The sequence below is a fragment of the Rhinoderma darwinii genome, chromosome 5 (assembly GCF_050947455.1).
Source record: "Rhinoderma darwinii isolate aRhiDar2 chromosome 5, aRhiDar2.hap1, whole genome shotgun sequence".
NCBI classification, from domain to species: domain Eukaryota; kingdom Metazoa; phylum Chordata; class Amphibia; order Anura; family Rhinodermatidae; genus Rhinoderma; species Rhinoderma darwinii.
Genome location: NC_134691.1, coordinates 151227530 through 151249963, shown reverse-complemented (window position 1 = coordinate 151249963; position 22434 = coordinate 151227530). Strand labels below are relative to the sequence as shown.

Sequence of the window (22434 nt, the reverse complement as noted above, 5' to 3'; positions counted from 1 at the left end):
TTAAAAAGAAAAAATGTTTTGTCGCCACATTCTGAGAGCCATAACTTTTTTATTTTTTCACCAATTGAGCGGTGTGTGGGCTTATTTTTTGCGGGACGAGCTGTAGTTTTTATCAGTAACATTTTTTGGCACATACACCTTTTTGATCAATTTTTATTACATTTTTTATTGTTTATGGCGTTCACCGTGCGCCTTAAATAACGCTTTATTGTAATAGTTCAGACTTTTACAGACGAAGCGATACTAATTTTGTTAACTTTTTTTATTTTTTACATTACTTTAGGGGGAAAATAGGAAAAGTTTTTTTTTAACTTTTAATACTTTTTTTTCCACTTCTATAAACTTTTTTTCATTTTTTCACACACTTTATTAGCCCCCTAAGGCACTTGAAGCAGCGATCGATAGATCGCTGGTACAATATACTGCAATACTAACATATTGCAGTATATCTTCATTTTTACAGGCTTCTGTTAAGCCCTGCCAGAGACAGATTGAAGGCATAACAACCGTCGTCACCCCCGATCTCACTGCAGGGGGGGTGAGCTGTTGGATGGGGCCGCCCCCCTCTTTTCAATGCATCAGATGCTGTGGTCGCGATTGACCGCATCATTTGAGGGGTTAAACAGCCAGGAACAGCGCGATCGCTGCTCCCGGCTGTTAGTCCCGGGTGTCGGCTGTAAAATACAGCCGACACCCGCAGCATATGGAGCGTGCTCAGCGCATGAGCGCGCTCCAAACATCAACCCCCACACCCGGACGTAATGGCACATCAGGGTGCGCGAAGGGGTTAAACATAGTAAAGAATGGGACAGATTTACTAATGCAGTCTAAGATTTAGACAGTATAAACTTAGACATGGCAGTGAAAATATGCGCCAAATTTATCACAGTGGTGCATGCAGTATGATCAATCTGCCGAATCTTACATGACCTGCTGACCCTTTACTCCTTCTTTTCTCCTTCTTATACCACCTTTGTTTTGGTTTACCACTCAAACGATGCTTCCTCGAGGGAGTTCTTAGCAAGCAAATACATTTTTTGCATTTTAGTTTTTGTCTGAAACAGACTAATCGAGGACTCCATTTCTTGCCTACACCTGCTCCAATGCTCAAAAACGCAAGTGGGACTGTTGATAACAAATCTATTGTTCTTTGATTTGGCTTAGTGTGCAACAGAATTTTGTGCCTGTTTTTTTGGGTACGATGGCGCATATCTTAAGCCACGCCCCTTTCAGTTAAGTCACGTCCTTTTGGGAACACTTTTAAAAGTGTCTAGAGAGAAGCAAACATCTAGTTTGCCAGATATGCCCGATGTTGGCACAATTCAAGACACGTTCGAGCTGCAGACACATTAGTACATCTGCCCCAATGACCTTTCAAAAATACGGCAAAGACTAAGCCAAATAATACTAATTATAATCCCAAAAAAAAATATTATTCTATTTATAGAAATAAATTCCTGTAGACCAGACCCCGGTACACATTTTTTACAATGTGTCTGCAAATGTTATTATTTGTTAATCTGTTGCTACTGTATTTTTAAATGCAGGGTAGATCCAGCAGCAGGGTAGATCCGGCAGCAGGGTAAAAACGGCAGCAGGGCAGATCCGGCAGCAGGGCACATCCGGCAGCAGGCTAGATCCGGCAGCAGCGTAGATCCGGCAGCAGCGTAGATCCGGCAGCAGGGTAGATCCGGCAGCAGCGTAGATCCGGCAGCAGGGTAGATCCGGCAGCAGGGTAGATCCAGCAGCAGGGTCTGCTAGCAAAACACATGCAAGAAAAAAGGGAAAGGACAGATTAAAGCAGTCAGTGACATGCGGCTGGATGCCAGAGCCTTAACCAATGAGCGCACTCAATGTTTTCATATGCAAATGTTTAAAGTGAACAGAAGGTCATCACAGCCTCATGCTGCCTGCAGAAAATCATAGCAAGAAAGGGAGAGAACATAGACTGGTGCTGCTCCACGCTCAACAGAGATGACACAAATACATTGCCAGAAAGAAGGCTTCCACAAAGAAAAGACAATGCACCTTTCAGCAATCCGGGAGTGTACAGTAGATGAAAGGCACATTTAAATGGAGGTATAAGATTTCTCTTCTTGTTTAATAATGCGTTCTTGGATGCGATGCATGTTTCCGATTCCTGTATTAAGTGTAACCCTTCTGTTGTTATATTATAACAACAGCCTCATAAAGTGGAAAGCGTTTCACAGGTTTAATGCGACTCAAGAAAGAATCCTTTTACTGGAAGCCTGTGATGCCCTTCTAAATGGGAGAAAATCGACATTTGAGCCTACACTGACTAATTCCTATGAAAGGTATGACTGTCAAGATTATATAAGGAACAATCACTACATCACAGCTCCCCTTTCCGATGAAGAGGCTGATTTTCCGCTAGCTTACATGATGACAGTGCACAAGGAATTTGATACATTCGAGAGATTGTTTAGGGCTATCTACATGCCCCAAAATATATACTGTATCCATGTGGATGAGAAGTCGAGCGCGGATTACTTGCAGGTAGTAGATGATTTTCTAAATTGCTTTCCTAATGCTTTTCTTGCCTCGAAAATGGAGCCTGTGGTTTATGCTGGAATATCGAGACTGCAGGCTGATCTGAACTGCATGAAAGATCTGCTGAAATCAGAGGTGCAGTGGAAGTATGTGATCAATATGTGTGGACAGGATTTCCCTTTGAAGACAAACAAGGAAATTGTGCAGCATTTAAAAAAATTTAATGGGAAAAACATCACTCCTGGGGTCCTGCCTCCAGATCATGCCATCCCCCGCACCAAATATGTTCATCGTGAGGATATAGTACATTCCCATGTACTGAGGACCAATATTGTAAAGCCTCCCCCTCCTCACAATATAACCATATACTTTGGGTCTGCATATGTTGCCCTGACAAGGGAATTTACTCAATTTATTCTGGAAGATCAGAGAGCTGTGGATCTACTGAAATGGTCTAAAGACACTTACAGTCCAGATGAACATTACTGGGTGACTCTGAATAGAATACCAGGTATGTGGCGTCATATGAAAACCTGTTAGACACAGTTGATTTGCTTTGTATTACAGGGATAAACACAAAATAACATTCTTTTACAAAATGTTTCTCTTGTATACAATGTGCACTTAGAACGTAGCTAGTGTCTAACATCATTGGATGAATACTTTGGCTCCACTGCTTGAAGATGTGACCTCTTTGACTTCTAATAGTAGCGGGCCATTTGCCTTTAATACTTATTTTGTTCATTCTATCATTTATTCCACTTCCGCAGTGATAGTAAATTTATCATGATAGATAGTGTACACTTTAAGACTTATAACTTAGGTCAGGACAATGAAAAGTCCATTTTCAGGTCTACTTCACATATACTTCAACAATGTTATATAGTTCTTCTGAATGATATAGGATTGCTTAAAAATATAAAAGTTGAATGTGGGATGCAGCTTGACTTCAAAGAAGATGAAATCATCTCTATGGTCGTGCCCATGAATTTAGGAATAATATGGGATGTCCCCTATTTACATAGTTTAACAAGGATCGTAAATGAAGTGTTGTAAAATTACATTATGACTTTTGAAATTGTCTTTTTAGACTCATACGTAAAAATTAAGAGTCTGTACTCGACAGGAATATTTTAAAATGTACACATTTAATGCCACTGTTATACATATACTTATACAGATGTGTGGTGGGCAATGAAACAATGTATGTTTTGTATAGATGGAAATATTATTATATATTTGCACTGTAATTTGCACTTAAATGAAGATTGGTCAGGTCATACACACATGAAACATTTAAATGGGGTACCTGCCACTAGGACCACATCTCTAGTGACCAAGGCAAACAGTCTAATCCCCTAGCTCAAACACAGAGATTCCAGGCAGTCCACAACCTGTCCAAGCCTCTGGAGGCACAAACACCCTACTATACACTCACAATACCCATACAATGTGGTAACCAAGTCACACCTTCAATGAATTATTCCATCTGGGTTAAACTGGCCCACCAGAGGATCTCCGGTAGGTCGAGGGTCTGACACAATAATGGCCCCAAAGGTCCAGCAGAAGACAACCCCATGTGAAGCTGATTTGAAACCAATCACTTGCCGCTAGGGACAATTTTTATGGTTTGATTCACAAATAAATTTTACTAAAATAACAAATAAGTCTAATAAACATATATTCTGTGTGTACCATGATAATGGCATCAATTAGGATGTAATTAAAACTAGACCTGCACCAGCTTTGTATAAATGGAGAATCATTTCCTCTGGTGGGCCCGAAGCAATCAAACTCTGTATTCTACTACATGAAACCCCGGCTAAGCATAAGTTCACACATAGCACCTTCTGAGGTTTTACACACATCTGAGATTTTATGCACTTAGTATGCATTGGAAAAATGTGTGGGTTTACAAAACATGTATTGTGAATGGGATTTTACATAATAGATTTTTCTGCATGATGAAACCTCCAGAAACTTGCATGTATGAACAATAATACATTGGTAACAACATGTGCTGTTCTGTGTAAGTCAAAATTACTTTTAACTAATGAGACCATAGTATTTCCAAGTACGCTATTCAGCGCCTTTCAATGACATAAGTGATGCGCTTATGTAAAGGCTTCGTTTAAAAGGCGTTGAATGACAGGGCAAGGCACCCTGGCACTCAGTGCCTTTCAACGGCGCTGACGTCATAGCGCTGCTTGCGTCATTGAAAGGCGCTTATTGGTAGGACAGTATGACTTGCCCTGCCATTCAGTGCCTTTTAACTATGCAAGTGGCGCGACGACGCTTGCGTCGCTTAGCCCCAGCAGACCTGCTCAGAAGAGAGCAGGCCTGCATTGCAAGAGGACAGCGCAGGAACAGGTTTAGGTGAGTACGTATGTAAAGTTTTGTTTTTTTTCTGTTAAAAAGTGTGAGGGGCTATATGTGGAGCACTATCTACAGGGAGGGGCTATACGTGGAGCACTATCTACAAGGGGGGCTATATATGGGGGCTATATGTGGTGCACTATCTACAGGGCTATATGTGGAACAGTATGTACAGGGGGGTTATATGTGGGGACTATATGTAGAGCACTATCTACAGGGTGGGGTATATGTGAGGCTATATGTGGAGCACTATCTACAGGGGGGTTATATGTGGGGGCTACATGTAGAGCACAATCTACAGGGGGTCAGCTATATGTGGGGCACTATCTACAGGGGGGCTATATGTGGGGCACTATCCACAGGGGATACTATCTATAGGAGGATCTATGTAGGGCACTATCTATGTGGGGCACTGTCTGCAAGGGGCACTACCTACAGGGGCTCTATGAGGGGCAGTATCTACAGGAGGCTCTATATGGAGTACTATGTATGTGGGCCACTGTCTACAGGGGGCTCTATGTGCGGCACTGTCTACAGGGGACTATACGTGGGGCACTGTCTACAGGGGGCTCTCTGAGGGGCACTATCTACAGGGGGCACTGTGTGTGTGGGAGGGGGACACAGTGTATGGTGCTATTATAATCAGGGACACAGTATATGGTGCTATTATAATCAGGGACACAGTGTATGGTGCTATTATAATCAAGGACACAGTGTATGGTGCTATTATAATTAGAGGTGCAGTGTATGGAACTATTATATTTAGGGGTGTAGTGTGTGGCTCCATGAGAATTTTATCTTCGTTTATAGGTGCAGAAATGTTTGAAAAGTGAGAAGCTGAAGACATCTGAGCGGCAAACTGCAGAAATAGTCTGTGGCCGGGAGAAGTCATCATAGAGGTCTGGACCGGATGGAGAAGAAAAGAGAAAAAGAGCAACTAGAATCTGAGAAATCATCACCTGTGAGTCACTTAATGTAAATGTTTATTCTGCCTCTAATCAGTACTGTAGTCACTGTATGATCTGCAGCAAGATAATGGGTGGTTTGAATTATTTTTTTTGTGAGGCTGCTAGTGATGTAGAACAGCCAGGGGCATGTCAATCAAGATCTGGGGGGGGGGGGCGCCATTTAAATTTTCGCCTGAGGCAGCAGAAAAGCTAGAATCGGCCCTGGGTGACATCACATTTTACCGAAGCATGTACCTTCATATAACCAAAATTAAGCAAATTAATTTGCTGTAACAATCCCATCAATTACTATGGGGCAAATATATACCAAAAGAGTGTCATTTTGGCATATATTTGGCAGATTTACATCTGGATACTTTAATTCCAAATATATACTGATGCCTTGAGAAAGCTAAACATATTAATAATAATTTCATATGTTTGCATCTTGTTCTTTGCAGTGAATGTTTTACAAATAAAGACATGTATACCCTATCTGTTTGGCAGAAATGTAATTTCTAGAGTGCCTAACATTTCTTCTGTAACAGACTATAAAACCACTTAGCATTATTCTTGAGAGGATTTGCACTAGAGGAGTAAACATTTACAAATGGAGTTTTAACTGTTGCTTTTCTGACCCAGGAAGATAAATGACCCTTTTAGTGACATAAAATATCTAAGTCCATCAAAATTATTTTGACATGTAATTTAGACGTCAATTAGATTAGATCTGTTGGGGGCTTGATCTGTGGTAACTATGGAACCATTGAATCAACTACAGTTTGTTAATTCCATTGGAAATCTACGAGTATTGGTCCCAAATTATAGTCACCACTAGTGTCATTTTTTTTATATGCCTAAGGATAGGTTTATGCAGTTCATAAGGCCTAATGGTCTCTATATTTAATATGTTCTCTGTTTAAAAATCTCTGTCAAAGCAGAGGGAATTTACAACATAAAATATCCCGGATCGTGACTCAAAAACTTTAGCTCAAAAGCTGATCTGCACATCTCATCCCTAGACTATTTAGAGCTCCTTATATTAATTAACTCTATAAGCACCACAAATTCAATCACGGCTGATTTATTGTAAAAATAAGTAAATTGGTTTGCAACATGTCTTCCATGAAGTTTCATAAGAGTGTACTCAAACGTCATGGTTCAGACTTAGTTCAGACTAAGGGTCCTCTTACACAGCCCGATGTGGGCCATGTAAACGAGCTCCGATCAACAAGACAGCTCACTATGTATGGCGACGAATGCTCGGCACTACGATTGCTTGTCCCCATACATTTCTATCATGTCGGCAGCACGTCTCCCTGTTTACCCAGGGAGATGTTCTGCCGACAACGATAATATTTTAGGCTGCATAAACGATACAAGCAGCCAATGAACGAACGTTTACACAGGGCAATGATCGTGAAAGAGTGTTCTGTGAACACTCATTTGCCCGATAATTGGCCCGTGTAAACGAGCCTTAAAGGGAATGTGTCGCTAGAAATTATTATTTCTTTTTTTAGTTAAACAGTTAGTGTATACACGATTAGACATTGTTCTAATTTTTTTAATTTTTTCACAAGTCAGGAAATATTATAAATTAGATTCTAATTTATAACATTTCCCTGTGCTGGTCACTAGAGGGAGCAATTCCCAAAATTGCAGCATTGGCATGTGGTAAAGCAACCACATTGCTTTATGCTGCAAAATTTGAGAAGACACACTCGCTCTAGCGTCCTCAAACAATCCACCCTCCTTTATCCTGGCTAGTGCCAGGAGAAAGGAGGGGATTGAATGTTCAAACCTCCTACACTGTGTGCCGCCATTTTTTGAGCAAATACACAGTGTAGTAGTCTTACATACAGTGGTTATAACACAAAACATACACAAACATGACTTACCTGCTCTTGCAACCGCCTCTCCCTCCGGTCCGTCTGCTCCCTCCGCTTTCTTCTGAACACATGCCCGGAAGCCGCGACCGGAAGTAGTCATCTTACTGTCCGGCCACGGCTTCCGGTCCACAAGACAATGGCGCCGGATGTCGCTCGGCCGAAGACCTTCCATTTGGACTGTGTGGGAGCAGCGCATGCGCCGCTCCCACACAGACCCCATACGCTATAGTGAATGGAACGGCTCCCGTTCGCATTCTCTATGGGGATGTGTGTGCCGTATTCCATCACTGTATGTGTCGAAAATCGACACACACAGAGATGGAAAAAAAAGCCCCCATAGAGAAGTAAAAGAATGAAAAACGTAAAAAGTAAAACACAACACAAATAAATAAAATGTATTTAAATATCAAACTAAAACCAATATTATATTTTTTTTTAAAAATTTGTGACACATTGCCTTTAAATATCCATGAACACAAGCAGATATTGGTATTAGCAATCTATGATACAATCGCTCTAAGGCTTCATGCACACGACCGTAGTGGTGTGCACGAGCCGTGATTTGCGGCACGGACGGCCGCGGAGTGTCACCCGCGGCCACCTGCAAATCACGGGCCGTGCACATTGCCATGTGCATTCATTTCAACGAGCCTGGACCGCAAAATGCGGCCGTAGTAAGACATGTCCTATCTTTTTGCGGTCCAGGCTCCCGAGCAAAGCACGGACCGTGGAAACCACGTTCGTGTGCATGGGCCCATTGAAATGAATGGGGCCGCAATTCACCCACAGATTTGCAGATGAATTGCGGCTGCATAAATACCTTCTTGTGCATGGGGCCTTAGTGATTAAATATCGATTACAGACAAGTATTTACGCTCAACTTTAAAATTCGCGAAAAAAATGTTTGGTTGCCTATTTAAAATGTACAACTAACCAATAAGGGGCATGGAGAATCTGAGTTATGAGGAAAGATTAAAAAAATTAAACCTCTTTAGCCTTGAAAAGAGACGACTAATGTGGGACACGATTAACTGGTATAAATATATGAATCGAACATACAAGAAATATAGTGAAAACCTGTTCCATTTAAAACCCCCTCAAAAGACAAGTGGGGCACTCCCTCCTTCTGGAGAAAAAAAAGATTCAATCTCCAGAGGCGACGTAACGGCCACGATCACAGACTGCCGCCGTCCTTCACCTTCCGGCGACTGCAGACCTCTGGCTTCTTGCCAGCCTCTCCCTCCTCGCAGAGGCCAGCACATGCGGCCGCCCAGCTCTAAAGTGTCCTCTAGGGCGTGTGCGCTCGTTTCCAGCCTTAAATGGCCAGCGTGTGCACATGCAAAGAGTTACCAAATTATCCCCATATCATCCTGGACTATAAAAAGAGCTCTGTCCTTCCACTCCTCGTCTGAGCATTGTTGTTGTCTACCCATGTTCGTATTGCAAATGGTCCCGTAGTTGTTTCTTGTTCCCAGAGTTCTCCTATCCTGCTTCCCGTATCCTGTATCCTGTTGCTGTGTTTGTTACTGAGCCTAAGCCTAGTTGGAGTAGAGTGTGTCTCATCTGCCACATCTGGTGTCATATGCCTCGTCTGGTATCATCTGCCACATCTGGTATCATCTGCCACGTCTGGTATCATCTGCCACATCTGGTATCATCTGCCACGTCTAGGTGTCATCTGCCACATCTGGTGCCATCTGCCATATCATCAGTGCCAAAGCGTCTGCTACATTTCGTGTCTGTCTGGACCTTACAGACATTGTGCTAATAGACTTTTCTATAGACTTTTATTTGGCCAGCTGCCATTCCGCTATGGCGGAGCAGCCTAGTGGGTCCACATACCCCAGGACTGTGACTTTACTGGGAATCTGTGGAATAGTCTACTGCAGGAGCTGGTCACAGCAGCAACAGTAGATGGCTTTAAAAAAGGCATAGATAATTTCCCAGAACGAAAAAATATCAGCTCCTATCTCAATGTGAAGAATTTTTGTTTCATCCCTTCCCTTTTTCCCATCCTTTGGTTGAACTTGATGGACAGATGTCTTTTTTCAACCATACTAACTATGTAAAGGCCCTTTTACACTCGGCGATTATCGTGCAGACGAGCGTTCATATAACGCTCTTTGCCGATAATTGCCCTGTGGTAAAAAGGACAGCGATCAGCAGATGAATGAGCAAACGCTTGATCATCTGCTGATCGTATAGTTTTAAAAAAGTGAATTACTATCGTTGTCGGCGTCTGACGCGTTGCCAACATGATGACAATGTAGGGGGACGAGCGATCGGAGTAACAACCGCTTGTCCCCATCCATAGCTCCGTGTGACAGGAGCAATCGAGCGCCGATCAACGATGTCTCGTTGATCGGCGTTCGCAGCACCAGCTGATTGTCGGCCGGTGTAAAAGGCCCTTAACTATGTATTAACCAAATGATTCATGGTTACATACCACAATGCCAAAATAACCTACGATTCTTTTTATGTTCACATAAACTATTATTCGAATGATCAAACCGTGTGTAATCGCTCGTTGTTCAGTCGTCACACCTATTCACATTAAGAGATTATTGTGAACAATAGTTTGTTAGCATTGGAATCTGACAGATTATCTGTTCGCGTAAATGGACCTTAAGGTGACTGTTTCACAATTAAACTGTATGGATTTCGTAAGTACTGAGCTTTATTTATTTGCTTGAGGTTGGAAGTGAGGAAGCTGATCCGTTTGAGAATACCATCTGAACCACCTGAGAAGTTAATATTACAGGTACTGTATATAACCCCTCTATACTATGTGGGTATATACCTGTGAAGTATAGAAATGCGGCTTATGAAATTATATAAGGGTATAATAAATTAAATATGGTGCTCGAAACCTTGTGGCGCTAGAAACTTTAGTCATGGAAAGGTAGAGATTCATGTATAATAAAGCTATCTATCTGGGTAAATTTCATGAATTATTTCTTTAGAAATTGACATTAAGAAATTCATCTTGAGAAGCAAAGGATGCCAAAAAAATCTTTTGTTTAAAATATATTGGAGGATATACAAAGGAAGAACAGTAAAAATAGAGTGATTTGTCAGGTCTTAGTTCTTTTTATGTTTGTAGATTTTATTCTATTTTATTAAACAAGTTGTGACATGAATATTCACAAAATATATTTTAGGCTTGGGTTAGATTTTGTTTCTCATGACAGCAACTGTGGCATAACAGTCCGTCAATAGGAGTACACTGAGCAGAGCAATTTATGTGACACAGATATTTTCTAGACAAACTGCACAAGATTTTTTTTGTGAATTAAAAGTTTTATACATTTTGTGGGGGTATGTACATGCAATTTTCATACAATGGTCACCAAAATATTTCTGTGGTTGAAAGAAAACTTTGGAGGCAAAAAAGTTTAGCAACTAAAATCATGCACAAGACATGTGATCTTTTCCAAGAGAGAGTTGTTGTGTCGCATGACTCATACAAAGAATAGTAAAAAAAAAAACAAGTCACTGTGTACCTCTAGCTTTATGTGGGCAGTTTGTTTAAAAAAAAAGTTTATCTTAATTTGGCTATGTGAATGAGCCCTTGGTAATGGTATAAAATGATGATGGACTTCGTATGTCATTCATGTAATGTGTTTGCTTTATTGAGAGTGTACATAAGACTGTGTGGAAGTGCAGTAAAGAAAATAACCGAAATCTTACAAGATGTCAGTCTATTGCAGATAGCACATGTAAAGAACTAGTGGTCTAAGCCTCCAGACTCAGCATTTCTCACTGTAGGAACATGCTAGGAAATACTTAAAGGGGATGTTTTCTGTAATCAACACTTTTCCATATGCCTTTTTAGAATTTCCCCGCTCGGGACCCCTCTATTAGCCAGGACAGAGAGTCGCTAACAAAGGGAATGTCTCTATCTTGCAGAACTAGCAAGTCCATGAATTACATGGTCGGCTGCACATTGGTGTGAAAGGCTGGCATGCAGAACTACACGCATGGCAATATCCCCTCAGCAATAACAGCTGATCGCCCGGAGCCCTACTATTCTGCTGATCGCTAGGCTGGCTTTAATTTAAAAAGGGGTTTTTCTTTGTAATACAACGCCTTCAATTATTAACCCCTTCCCGCCACATTACATAATAGTAAGTCGTGGTAAATGAGTCGTCACTCTCGAACTGACGTACTATTCACTCATGGTGCTATTGCAGGAACAGGAGCTGTGCCCGCACAATGACTCACAAGTGCGGGCTGTAACTTACAGCCAACATCCCGCTGCAACGTCCGGAATCAGAGATAACTCAGATTCCAACTGGTTAACCCGTTAGATCTTGCATCAATCCGACCTCGGCATCATTGGAATTAAACAGAAGGAGGGGGCTTCCTCTGTCACCCCATTGGTGCGCCTGCAACGTGATCTCGTGGTGCCGATGGGTTGTCATGGGAGCCAGGAACCCCTGCATCCGTATTTGCCTATTAGGCCCTGCATAATAACCCGGCCCGCAAAAAACAACCCATGGCTACATCAGCGAAAAATAAAAAAAGTTATGGCGTCCTGAGCCCGCATCCTTAAGCCCATCCTGCCCCAGCCAGTTTTAGTTTTTTTATTTTCAGTATTTCATCCCTGCATTCGAACAGACATAACTTTTTTATTTTTCTGTCAATATAGCCATATGAGGGCTTGTTTTTTGCAGAACGAGTTGCATTTTTTTTATGGAACTATTTAATATACCACATAATGCACTGAAAATATAAAAATATTTTTTTTTAGGGTGGAATGAAAAAAAAAAAAGAAGCAATTCCTCCATTGTTTTTGGGTTTTGATTTTACGGTATTCACCACGTGGTAAAATTGACTGCTGTATTCTGAGCATCACTACAATTACGGGGATATGTATAGTTTTTTCGTGTTTTGACACTTTTGCAATGTTAGCTTAGCAATATAGTTTTTATTGGTACATTTTTGGGGTAAATACGACTTTATGATCACTTTTTATTCCATTTTAATAAATTTTTTTAAGGCAAGGTGACTAAAAATCACAAATTCCGTCTTTCTTTTTCTTACAGCGTTCAACATGCAGAAAATATATTGCTATATTTTAATTGTTTGAATCGTTACAGATGCAGCAATACTAATAATGTTTATTTTTTTATTGTTTAAATTATTTAACGGAAAAAAAAAAAAAAATCGAAAAGTTTTTTACATTTGAATGTTATTTTATGTTTTTCTTAAAACTTTATTAAAACTCTTTTTACATTTTAGATTACTTTTACACTAGGGGACTTGAACATGTGATCGGATGATCACTTGTACAATACACTGCAATACTTATGTATTGCAGTGTATTGTGCTCTAAGCCCTACCAGAAACCTTAATAGGAGGTTAAATATTACAGACCTGGCAGACCTTCATTAGGCCCCCGGCAGCCATAACCATCTATCAGCACCCTGCGATCGTGTCACAGGGAAGGGGCGCTATGGGACGACAAAGGGGAGCTATTGACCACGGCATCTAAGTGGTTAAATGACCAGGGTCTGAGTTAGCTTCGATTCCAGCCGTTAGAGCAGGGTGTCAGCTGGCACCTGCTGCGTATTGAGCCCCATACATCTGCCTCCCGACTATAACGTACATGTATGTCAAATGTTAGGAAGGGGTTAAAGGGGTTCTCCACTTTGGTTAATCACTACTTGTTAGGTCCCTTGAGAATAAGCAGATCACAGAGTCTTTCCCTGCTGAGAACCTCAGCGATCAGCTTTAATCTGTGAGGAAACCTGGCAGTAAGGGTATGTTCACACGGCCTATTTACGGACGTAATTCGGGCGTTTTTGCCCCGAATTACGTCTGAAAATAGCGCCTCAATAGCGCTGACAAACATCTGCCCATTGAAAGCAATGGGCAGACGTTTGTGTGTTCACACGAGGCGTATATTTACGCGCCGCTGTCAAATGACGGCGCGTAAATAGACGCCCGCGTCAAAGAAGTGACCAGTCACTTCTTTGGCCGTAATTGAAGCCGTTATTCATTGACTCCAATGAATAGCAGTGCTAATTACGGCCGTAATGGACGCGGCGTTCAAGCGCCTGCACATGCCGGTACGGCTGAAATTACGGGGATGTTTTCAGGCTGAAACATCCCCGTAATTTCAGCCGTAACGGACGCCCTCGTGTGAACATACCCTAAGTGTTAAAATTTCCCTGCAGCGTCACCACAGGGGAAATGAAGCATTTCACAGTGCCCATTAAAATCAATGGGCTGTCTGTGTAATAAAAGCGTGGTCAGGTCCTCCAGAACGAGAGAAGTTCTTTGTAACTGTTCTCCACTTTAGCCAGGGGATGAGGATCTTGAACAGGGGACACCCCCCCCCCCCCCCCCCTCTAATAACTCAGAATTCCATAAGAGAATATATATATAAAAATTGTTTTTTAAACAGGACAAACTCTTTAAGGGGTTAAAACATACTGTATATTAGACAATTGTATAAAAAACTATTTTAATATACATTTTTATAACCAAAATACCTCCCTTTACAAAAGGGTAAGAGAAATCCATGTAATACAGCAAGGGAGCCATAGGCGTTTTTAGCTGAGTCAGAGTTGTGCACATACTCTCTACAAATCGATTTGCTCCCATTTCTAAAATGTGTGAGTACTCAATGAAGCAATTTGGGTAATTTATAAATATTAGGATATATTTTTATATAATATATAATGAATATATACTTCAAAGAAGCTCCAAGCTACGGCAGTTCATTATCCTAGGTTAACAAAATATATATATTTTTGACACACACGTTGTACAGGAATAAAGCTGATACTAAGCTGTAAAAACACAGTAGGGAAGCAACTCAAGTATAGGACCACAAATGTTCTCTTAGGCCCCATGCACACGACCGTGTTTTTGCGTCCGCAATTCCCCCGCAAATCCACGGGAGAATTGCGGACCCATTCATTTCTATGGGCCCATACACACTATCCGTGTTTTCACGGGTCTCCGCATGTCCGCAAATCCGTGCCGCAGAAACTCAGGACATGTCTTATTACGGGACGCAAATTCGATGCGGACATGCCAATAGAAGTCAATGGGCCCGTGGAAATTGCGGATACACCTCCGTGTGTCATCCGCAGTTTGCGGATTTGCGGAAATGTTGCTAGGCGACGACCGGGAATGAGTTCTGTCGTCATCCTGTTTTACCTAGGCTTTTTTTTTTTCATCCGCATTTTGCGGATTACATACGGATGAACTGCGGATTACATACGGATGAACTGCGGATGACATTTCACGGAACACAGTCCTGGAATTTGCGGACCAGAAAAACACTACTGTCGTGTGCATGAGGCCTTAGTATAAAAAAATATTATCTTGATGTTTAATTGTTTCAGAAATAAGGGGTTAATATAAGTTTCCTAGTAATATATAGTACATAAGGGTATTAAACATAAGTCTTATGTTCACCGTAATAGATCAATAACAGGAAATGAGGATTTGGGATTGGAAGCACAGTTATTGATCTAAAATCATATGTTTAATAAATGTAAGACTGGAAAGTTAAGAGAGGTGAAGCCGCAAATATAGGTAAGGGGGTAAAACAGCACGCTCCGTACCATAGAAATCATTAACTTTCTGAAATACGTTTGATGATTAGCATTGTGTGACTTAGCTTAATCATTCCGAGACCTAATGTATTTATGGTAATCTAACTACAGTGGACTTATGGAATATTTGCACAGTATGGCACCAATAGCGTGTCATGGATTTTAACCAGCTGCAGGAAATACACTATCATTCTTGCTCTTTTAGCTATGTATACTCAAACTCATTTAAAATTAGTTTGTATTAAAAATAATTTTAACTTTTTGAGATACAGCTGCTCTGTATCCTATATTCACAGCAGCTGTATCGTTCTCTGAATCCTACTCTTGTCAGGTCCGCGGGACTGACGGGTTCAGTGAAAGTGGGTCCTGCGACTCTCTGACACGCAGGATCCATCTGTTATCCATCACATCTAAATTGATAACTTAGATGTAATAGATTACAGCAGGACATGCTGACACTGAGCCCGTCAGTCCGCGGACCTGACGGATTCAGGTCTTAGCGAACGATACAGCTGCACTGTATACAGGATACAGAGCAGCTGTGACTCAAAAAATAATGATTTTTAATAAAAACTAATTTGAAAGTTGCACCAAACACACTGACTAACATATTTATTTTAAAAAAACAAAAAGAACACTTTCAAAGTTGTACATACAGCCAGGACTCATAAAGAAAGCCTGTGAGTCCTTCTCCCCCACCCCAACACACACATACACACACACAAACTCATACAGGAGAAGCTGTCACTATACAGTGTGTGGGTGGAGGTAGCGGGACTCAAAAGCTTTCTCTAGGAGTCCTGGCAGTATAAACAGCTTTTTACATAAAAATACTGAATCAAATCACAGAAAACTACAAATCACGAGCACCGCATCTCCCCATCTATCCTATGCTTGCCACAGATAGGGTAGTCTGGGAGACCTGACAGATCAGCTTTAATACACTATAGCATAAAACAAAGATTATGTTTTAATGGCTTTTTTCTTACCACTCAAGTTTTTCTGATTATAAAGAAAGAAGGATCCAGTTCTACGCTCAGAACTCAGAGTGCCCCATAGCATTGCTTGAATGACTCCCTTCACTCCTACGCACACACACAGTGGTTACAGATGACTGAGTATTGACCTAATGCTAACACTTTCATCAAACTTTTGATACATCATAGAGACATATCAAAAGTTTGGATAGGTGGGAGTCCGGTGGGAGTCAAGGTGCGGAGATCCCCACCATTGCTGAAATGAAGGTGCAGACGCGTTCAGCTGAGCACTTTGCTCTTTCGGCTGTGATCAGCGCTCATAGTCAGGCTAAAGACGGCTTACATAGAAAACCTATGAGAGCCGTCTTCAGGCTGATGAAACCGTACCTTGTTATGTCTTTGGACAAATATCAGAGGCTAACAATGTAACCATGTGCAGTGACCACTTTCAATGACTTTGTAGCATTCAAACATTAGCACCTTACGGATAGGATAACCACCAAAAGTTCTGTGCAAACAGACGAGGTCTCATCAATAAAATCTCCAAACGACATCCACATAAAAGTAATGCAAAGTACACCAGAGTATATTCAATGCTTTATTTATTTTATATATCTTAAGTACAAGTATGATTGCATATGTATCATAATACTTTCACTTAGGGATCACTTCCAATTTTGAATAGAATTTAGGAAAATGTCATGAGCAATCCGCTGGTTGGTTATATGTGCAATTGGAAGTAAAGCAAATCTTTAAATATTCTCTTCTTTACTGATTCTCCAACTTGCACATTTGTTTAGTGCAGGTTATAAAAACGGTTGGTCACTATGAGCACCAAAGTGGTTATTGTGACTATTACAATGTTGTTGTCACGATCTGTGGGTATGTGGACCCACTGGCCGTAGCGGTATAGCAGCTGGCCCAACAGGGTACAAAGTCAATGTCTATTGTTCGGATAAATGTACCTGTGGCAATTCAGACAATAGCAATGGTTTAGGCTCGTATGGAACTCTGACAGCAGGCAGACAACAGGTGCGGAGAAACACAGCGGGTGTATAGCACAGGAACACGGTAGCACGGGACACAGGATACAGGTAGCAGGAATGGGAACACTGGAACTGGAAAACACTCAAGGAACCATTTGCAAGACAGACACGGGTAGATACAAACACGCTCAGGCAATGCAGGGAGGGGCAGAGCCCTTCTTATAGACCAGGGTGATCTGGGAGCAATCAGCTCAATCTCACACATGTGTGCGCTCTGGCTCCTTAAAGGTAATGTGTCGCTAGATTTTATTTTTTTTTTATAGTTAAACAGTTAGTGTATAAGTGATTAAACATTGTCCTAATTTTTTCACGAGTCAGGAAATATTATAAATTAGATTCTAATTTATAACATTTCCCAGTGCTGGTCACTAGATGGAGCAATTCCCAAAATTGCAGCATTGGCATGTGGTAAAGCAACCACATTGCTTTATGCTGTAAAATTTGAGAAAACTCACTCGCTCTAGTGAGCTCACAGAATCCCCCCTCCTTTATCCTGGCTAGTGCCAGGAGAAAGGAGGGGATTGAACGGTCAAACCTCCTACACTGTGTGTCGCCATTTTTTGAGCGAACACACAGTGTAGTAGGTTTACATGCAGTAGTAAACACACAGTAAAACACGTATATACACTGCCCTACCTGCTCCTGCCGCCGTCGCTCACTCCGGTCCGTCCGCTCCGTCTGCTCCCTCCGCTCCAAGTGCACAAGTCCGGAAACCGCGACCGGAAGTAGTAATCTTACTGTCCGGCCGCGGCTTCCGGTCCAGAAGAAAATGGCGCCGGACGTCGCTCGGCCGAAGACCTTCAATTTGGACTGTGTGGGAGCGGCGCATGCGCCGTTCCCACACAGACGGCGTACAGCATAGTGGATGGAACGGGCCCCGTTCGCATTCACTATGGGACTGTATGTGCCGTATTCCATGTCTGTATGTGTCGTTAATCGACACATACAGAGATGGAAAAAAAATGGCAGCCTCCATGGACAAGAAAAAGGGAAAAAATTAAAAAAATGAAAAACACAAACACACAAATAAATAAAAAATGTTTGAATAAAACATTAAAAGCAAATTGATATAAAAAAAATTTTTTTCGCGACACTCGTTCTTTAAGGCTGGACTAATCTCGCGAGCGCACCCTAGTGGTCACTGCAGAACAGGACGGCCGCATGTGCAGAAATCTCTGGAGAGAAGGGCGTCGACAGGATGGGAGGAGTTCGTGGTCAGCAACCACGGACGTTACAGTTGAAGAGCCAAAATACAATTGGCTTAAGTAACCAACATTAATGACAAAGGTAAAATGACTTTAAATATTGAATATTAAGGTTCTATAACATCTAGTACCCATATTTAAAAGAAATATTAGCCAAAGCTATTTGAACAGAATGTTTTTTTATGCAGATATGGTATGTTCACACGCTTAATAAAAAACGGCTGAAAATACGTAGCTGTTTTCAACGGGAAACAGCTCCTGATTTTCAGCTGTTTTTGAAGCAACTCACGTTTTTTGCGGTGTTTTTTTTTAAGCAACTCGCGTTTTTTGCAGCGTTTTTCACGGCCGTTTTTGGAGCTGTTTTTCTATTGAGTCAATGAAAAATGGCTCCAAAAATGGCTCAAGAAGTGACATACACTTCTTTTTACGAGGCTTTTTTTACGCCGTTGTTTTTAAAAATGTCGGCGTAAAAAAAGACTTGTCGGAACAGTATTTCCCATTGAAATCAATAGGCAGATGTTTGGAGGCATTCGGCTTTCGATTTTCCAGTCTTTTTTCGGGCCGTTTACAGCCCGAAAAACGGCCAAAAATAGGCCGTGTCAAATGAAGCTCCAATTTACGCTCCTCACTCAATATTAGGAAATAGCTTTTATAGTTTTTTAGTTCCATTAATCAGATTAGTATATCTACCAATGTCTAATCCATAGTTATCCAGCTGCCATACTTCATGATACAGTACTTCTGTTGCTATTTGAAATCTTCAAGGGACACTCCAGGAAAAACTGATACACTGTGTTAGGGCCTGGATGTCGAAAGAGGGACGCGTCACCAAGACAACGGCCGGGTAAGTATGCATTTCTTTTACTTTTACTGCAGAAAGGGCTGTCCCTTCTCTCTATCCTGCACTGATAGAGAGAAGGGGCTGCCGATTAGTGCAGTGCAATTTTGCAGCGAAAACGTGCCCGTAAATATGGGTGGAATACTGGTGGCACCGGACCCGTATTTACGGGCACGGGTCCGTAAATACTGGTGCAATACGGGTCAAACACGTGTGACCAAGGACCCATATTTACGCCAGTATTTACGGGAGTAAAAAAATACGTTCGTGTGCATGAGGCCTTAGGCCTGGTGAAGCGTCTGAGGTGGTGGTGCATGACTCAGACCTTCAAAGAACACAAAAGAAAGAGGTCATGCACCCTTCCTACCGGCCTGCACTAGGTATAACACAATGTATCAGTTTTTCCTGGAGTGTTTCTGTAATGATTTTATTGGAATAAACAATCTGTCATTAGAAACGTGCACCCAGTTGAACTGGATAAAACTGGAGACACCCCAATGTATTCTCTTCACAAAGTATTCTAGACTGTCACGGCTGTAGGATATGTGGACCCACTAGGCCGCTTCGGCGTAGCCGAGAAGCAGCTGGCCAAACAACAGTCAATAACAGTCTCTCGGATATGAGTACCTGGGTAGATGATCAGGCAGATACTCGAAGTAGCAGACACATGGTGAAGCAGGCACAGGTGATGCTTGGCATAGCAGATGACACTGCATGTGGCAGATGGCACCAGACATGGCAGATGGCACCAGACGTGACAGATGAGGCACACACGACTCCAATAGGCGTAGGCTCAGGAACAAACACAGCAACAGGATATGGGAAGCAGTATACGGGACTACTGGGAGCAGGATACATCTAAGGGACCATTTGCATAGACAAACACAGGAATACAAACAATGCTCAGGCAAGGAGAGGAAGGGCGGAGCCTTTTTAAAAGTCCAGGGTGTAACGGGGTTGGCTGGGGAACTTTAGACAGTTGTGACAACTGTGTCTTGTATGACCTGATTTTATACCCATTGTTTATGGCCAACCTCCGTGTAAGGCCATCCCCACACACACTTTTTTTTAGCGGGTTTTAAACATATGTAAAAACACATCATTCATTTTTAATGGTGTTTTTTACGTGTTTTTGGAGGCTTTTTTATTGTCTCATTTTATATGGACATTTTTTCCAGGGTTTTTGTAGTCCTTATAGAGAAGCCTATGATTTAAAAAAACGCCAGAAAAAATGCCATACCTAGAACACTCTGCATTTTAAAAACACCACTTACCTAAAAAATAATACAAAAATGCCACAAACCAAAACGCTGTATTTGTAAATGCTAAAAAAAACTCCGCATTTCATCACAGGACCTACAGGTAGTGCTAGACTCTTCATTTGCTGTCTAGAAAGAACATCAGGGCAAGACTAAAGTTTTCCCATGAACACCTTGGCAAACACCAGGACTTCTGGAACAATATGAACTCTAAATATGAGCCAAAGATATTATTTGGCCATAGTACTAGAAAACGTCTGCCAATAAACAAAAACACTAGCATTTCACCAGAATACTGGTGGTGGAAATGTTATAGTTTGGGTCTACAGCTCGTCATTATAGAATCCACTATGTTCTTCATTGTACCAGAGGGCGCTGAATAAAAGGAAATGGATAGTTCACGAATCGCCAAAGTCAAAGCCCAGATCTTAATCCCGTTGAGATGTGTTGAGGGTGTTTGAAACAACCTGTGCATGCAAGAACCCACGGCCCCAAACAACACACAGCTTAAAAAATTATCCATGGCGGAGGAGAAGAAATTTCTCCCAGTTAATGGCAGTGACTGGTAGGGAATGTCCACACGTAACGTAAACACTGCGGAATGTCTGACTGGATTTTCTGTGCAGAAATTTTGCTGCATTTTCAGAAGAAAAATTGAGAGTCCACACCACAGGTCAATGTCTGCACTTCTTTTGTGCACAGCATATCTATTTGGAAATTCTTCAGTTTACGCTACATGTGGACATATCCTTATATAGACAGTAAGGCGGCAGTCACACATGGCATATTTTTTGCCTTGTATTCCCTCAGCGTAAAAATAAGCTGCAAAATACTTTACAATGTAACCCAATGGGAAAAATATTATGCAACAGATTTCTCAATTTCTTGCATTGTGGAATATTTTTCCCATTGGATTTCATTGTAAAGTTTTCTGCAGTCTATTTTTTCACTGCAGAAATCCCAGGCGATAAAACCACATGTGACTGCAACCTTATGGGTATGTGCACACGTAGTGTTTTCAGCCGTTTTTCGGGGAGAAAACGTCCCGAAAAACGTCTGAAAAATCGGCCCCGCGAAAAAGAAGTGCATGTCACTTGTTGAGCCGTTTTTGGAGAAGTTTTTCATTGACTCTATAGAAAAACAGCTCCAAAAACGGCCGTAAAACACGAGTGGCTTAAAAAACGTCTGAAAATCAGGAGCTGTTTTCCCTCTGTAAGCGTGTGCACATACCCTATGAGAAACGCCTGCTGTAGGTTGTTTCTGCCAAAGATGACAATACCAGGTTTTAGATTTAAAGAGGCTCTGTCACCAGAATAAAAATGCTCTATCTCCTACATCAGTTTATCGGCGCTGGAATGTAGTTACTAGCAATGTGTTTTTATTTTAAAAACGATGTTTTTGAACAAAGTTATGGCGTTTAGAACATTTATGCAAATGAGGTCCTTAATGCCCAACTGGGCGTTTTTTAATTTTCAACCAAGTGGGCATATGACAAAGAGGTGTATGACGCTGGCCAATCCGCATCATACACCTCTCTGCCTTACACCCAAGCTAGATTCACTGAGCAGAGTGATCTCGCGAGACCGCGCTGTGACGTCACTTCCGCCCACAGGTCCTTCATCCCTGCGTCTGAAGACAACATCTTTCGTCTCCCTCCAGGCTGCTGCTGCTGCTGCTACTACCGATCCGACAACTAGGACTTCTCATTGGCCTGGAGGGAGACGAAAGATGTTGTCTTCAGACGCAGGGATGAAAGACCTGTGGGCGGAAGTGATGTCACAGCGCGGTCTCGCGAGATCACGCTGCTCAGTG

The 22434-nt window shown here is 41.7% G+C and overlaps 1 protein-coding gene across 2 annotated transcripts in view; it reads left to right on the top strand.

Annotated features, from left to right (window-relative positions):
* The first annotated feature begins 1721 nt into the window (after positions 1-1721).
* LOC142651666 (N-acetyllactosaminide beta-1,6-N-acetylglucosaminyl-transferase-like) overlaps positions 1722-22434 on the top strand; it is a 58162-nt gene continuing 37449 nt past the window's right edge. The window contains exon 1 of one of the 2 annotated variants that reach the window (XM_075826650.1): positions 1722-3022. In XM_075826650.1, the coding sequence (XP_075682765.1) occupies positions 2107-3022 (916 nt within the window). In that variant the 5' untranslated portion in view covers positions 1722-2106. The remainder of the gene's footprint in view (positions 3023-22434) is intronic. The other variant, XM_075826648.1, reaches the window with a different exon arrangement.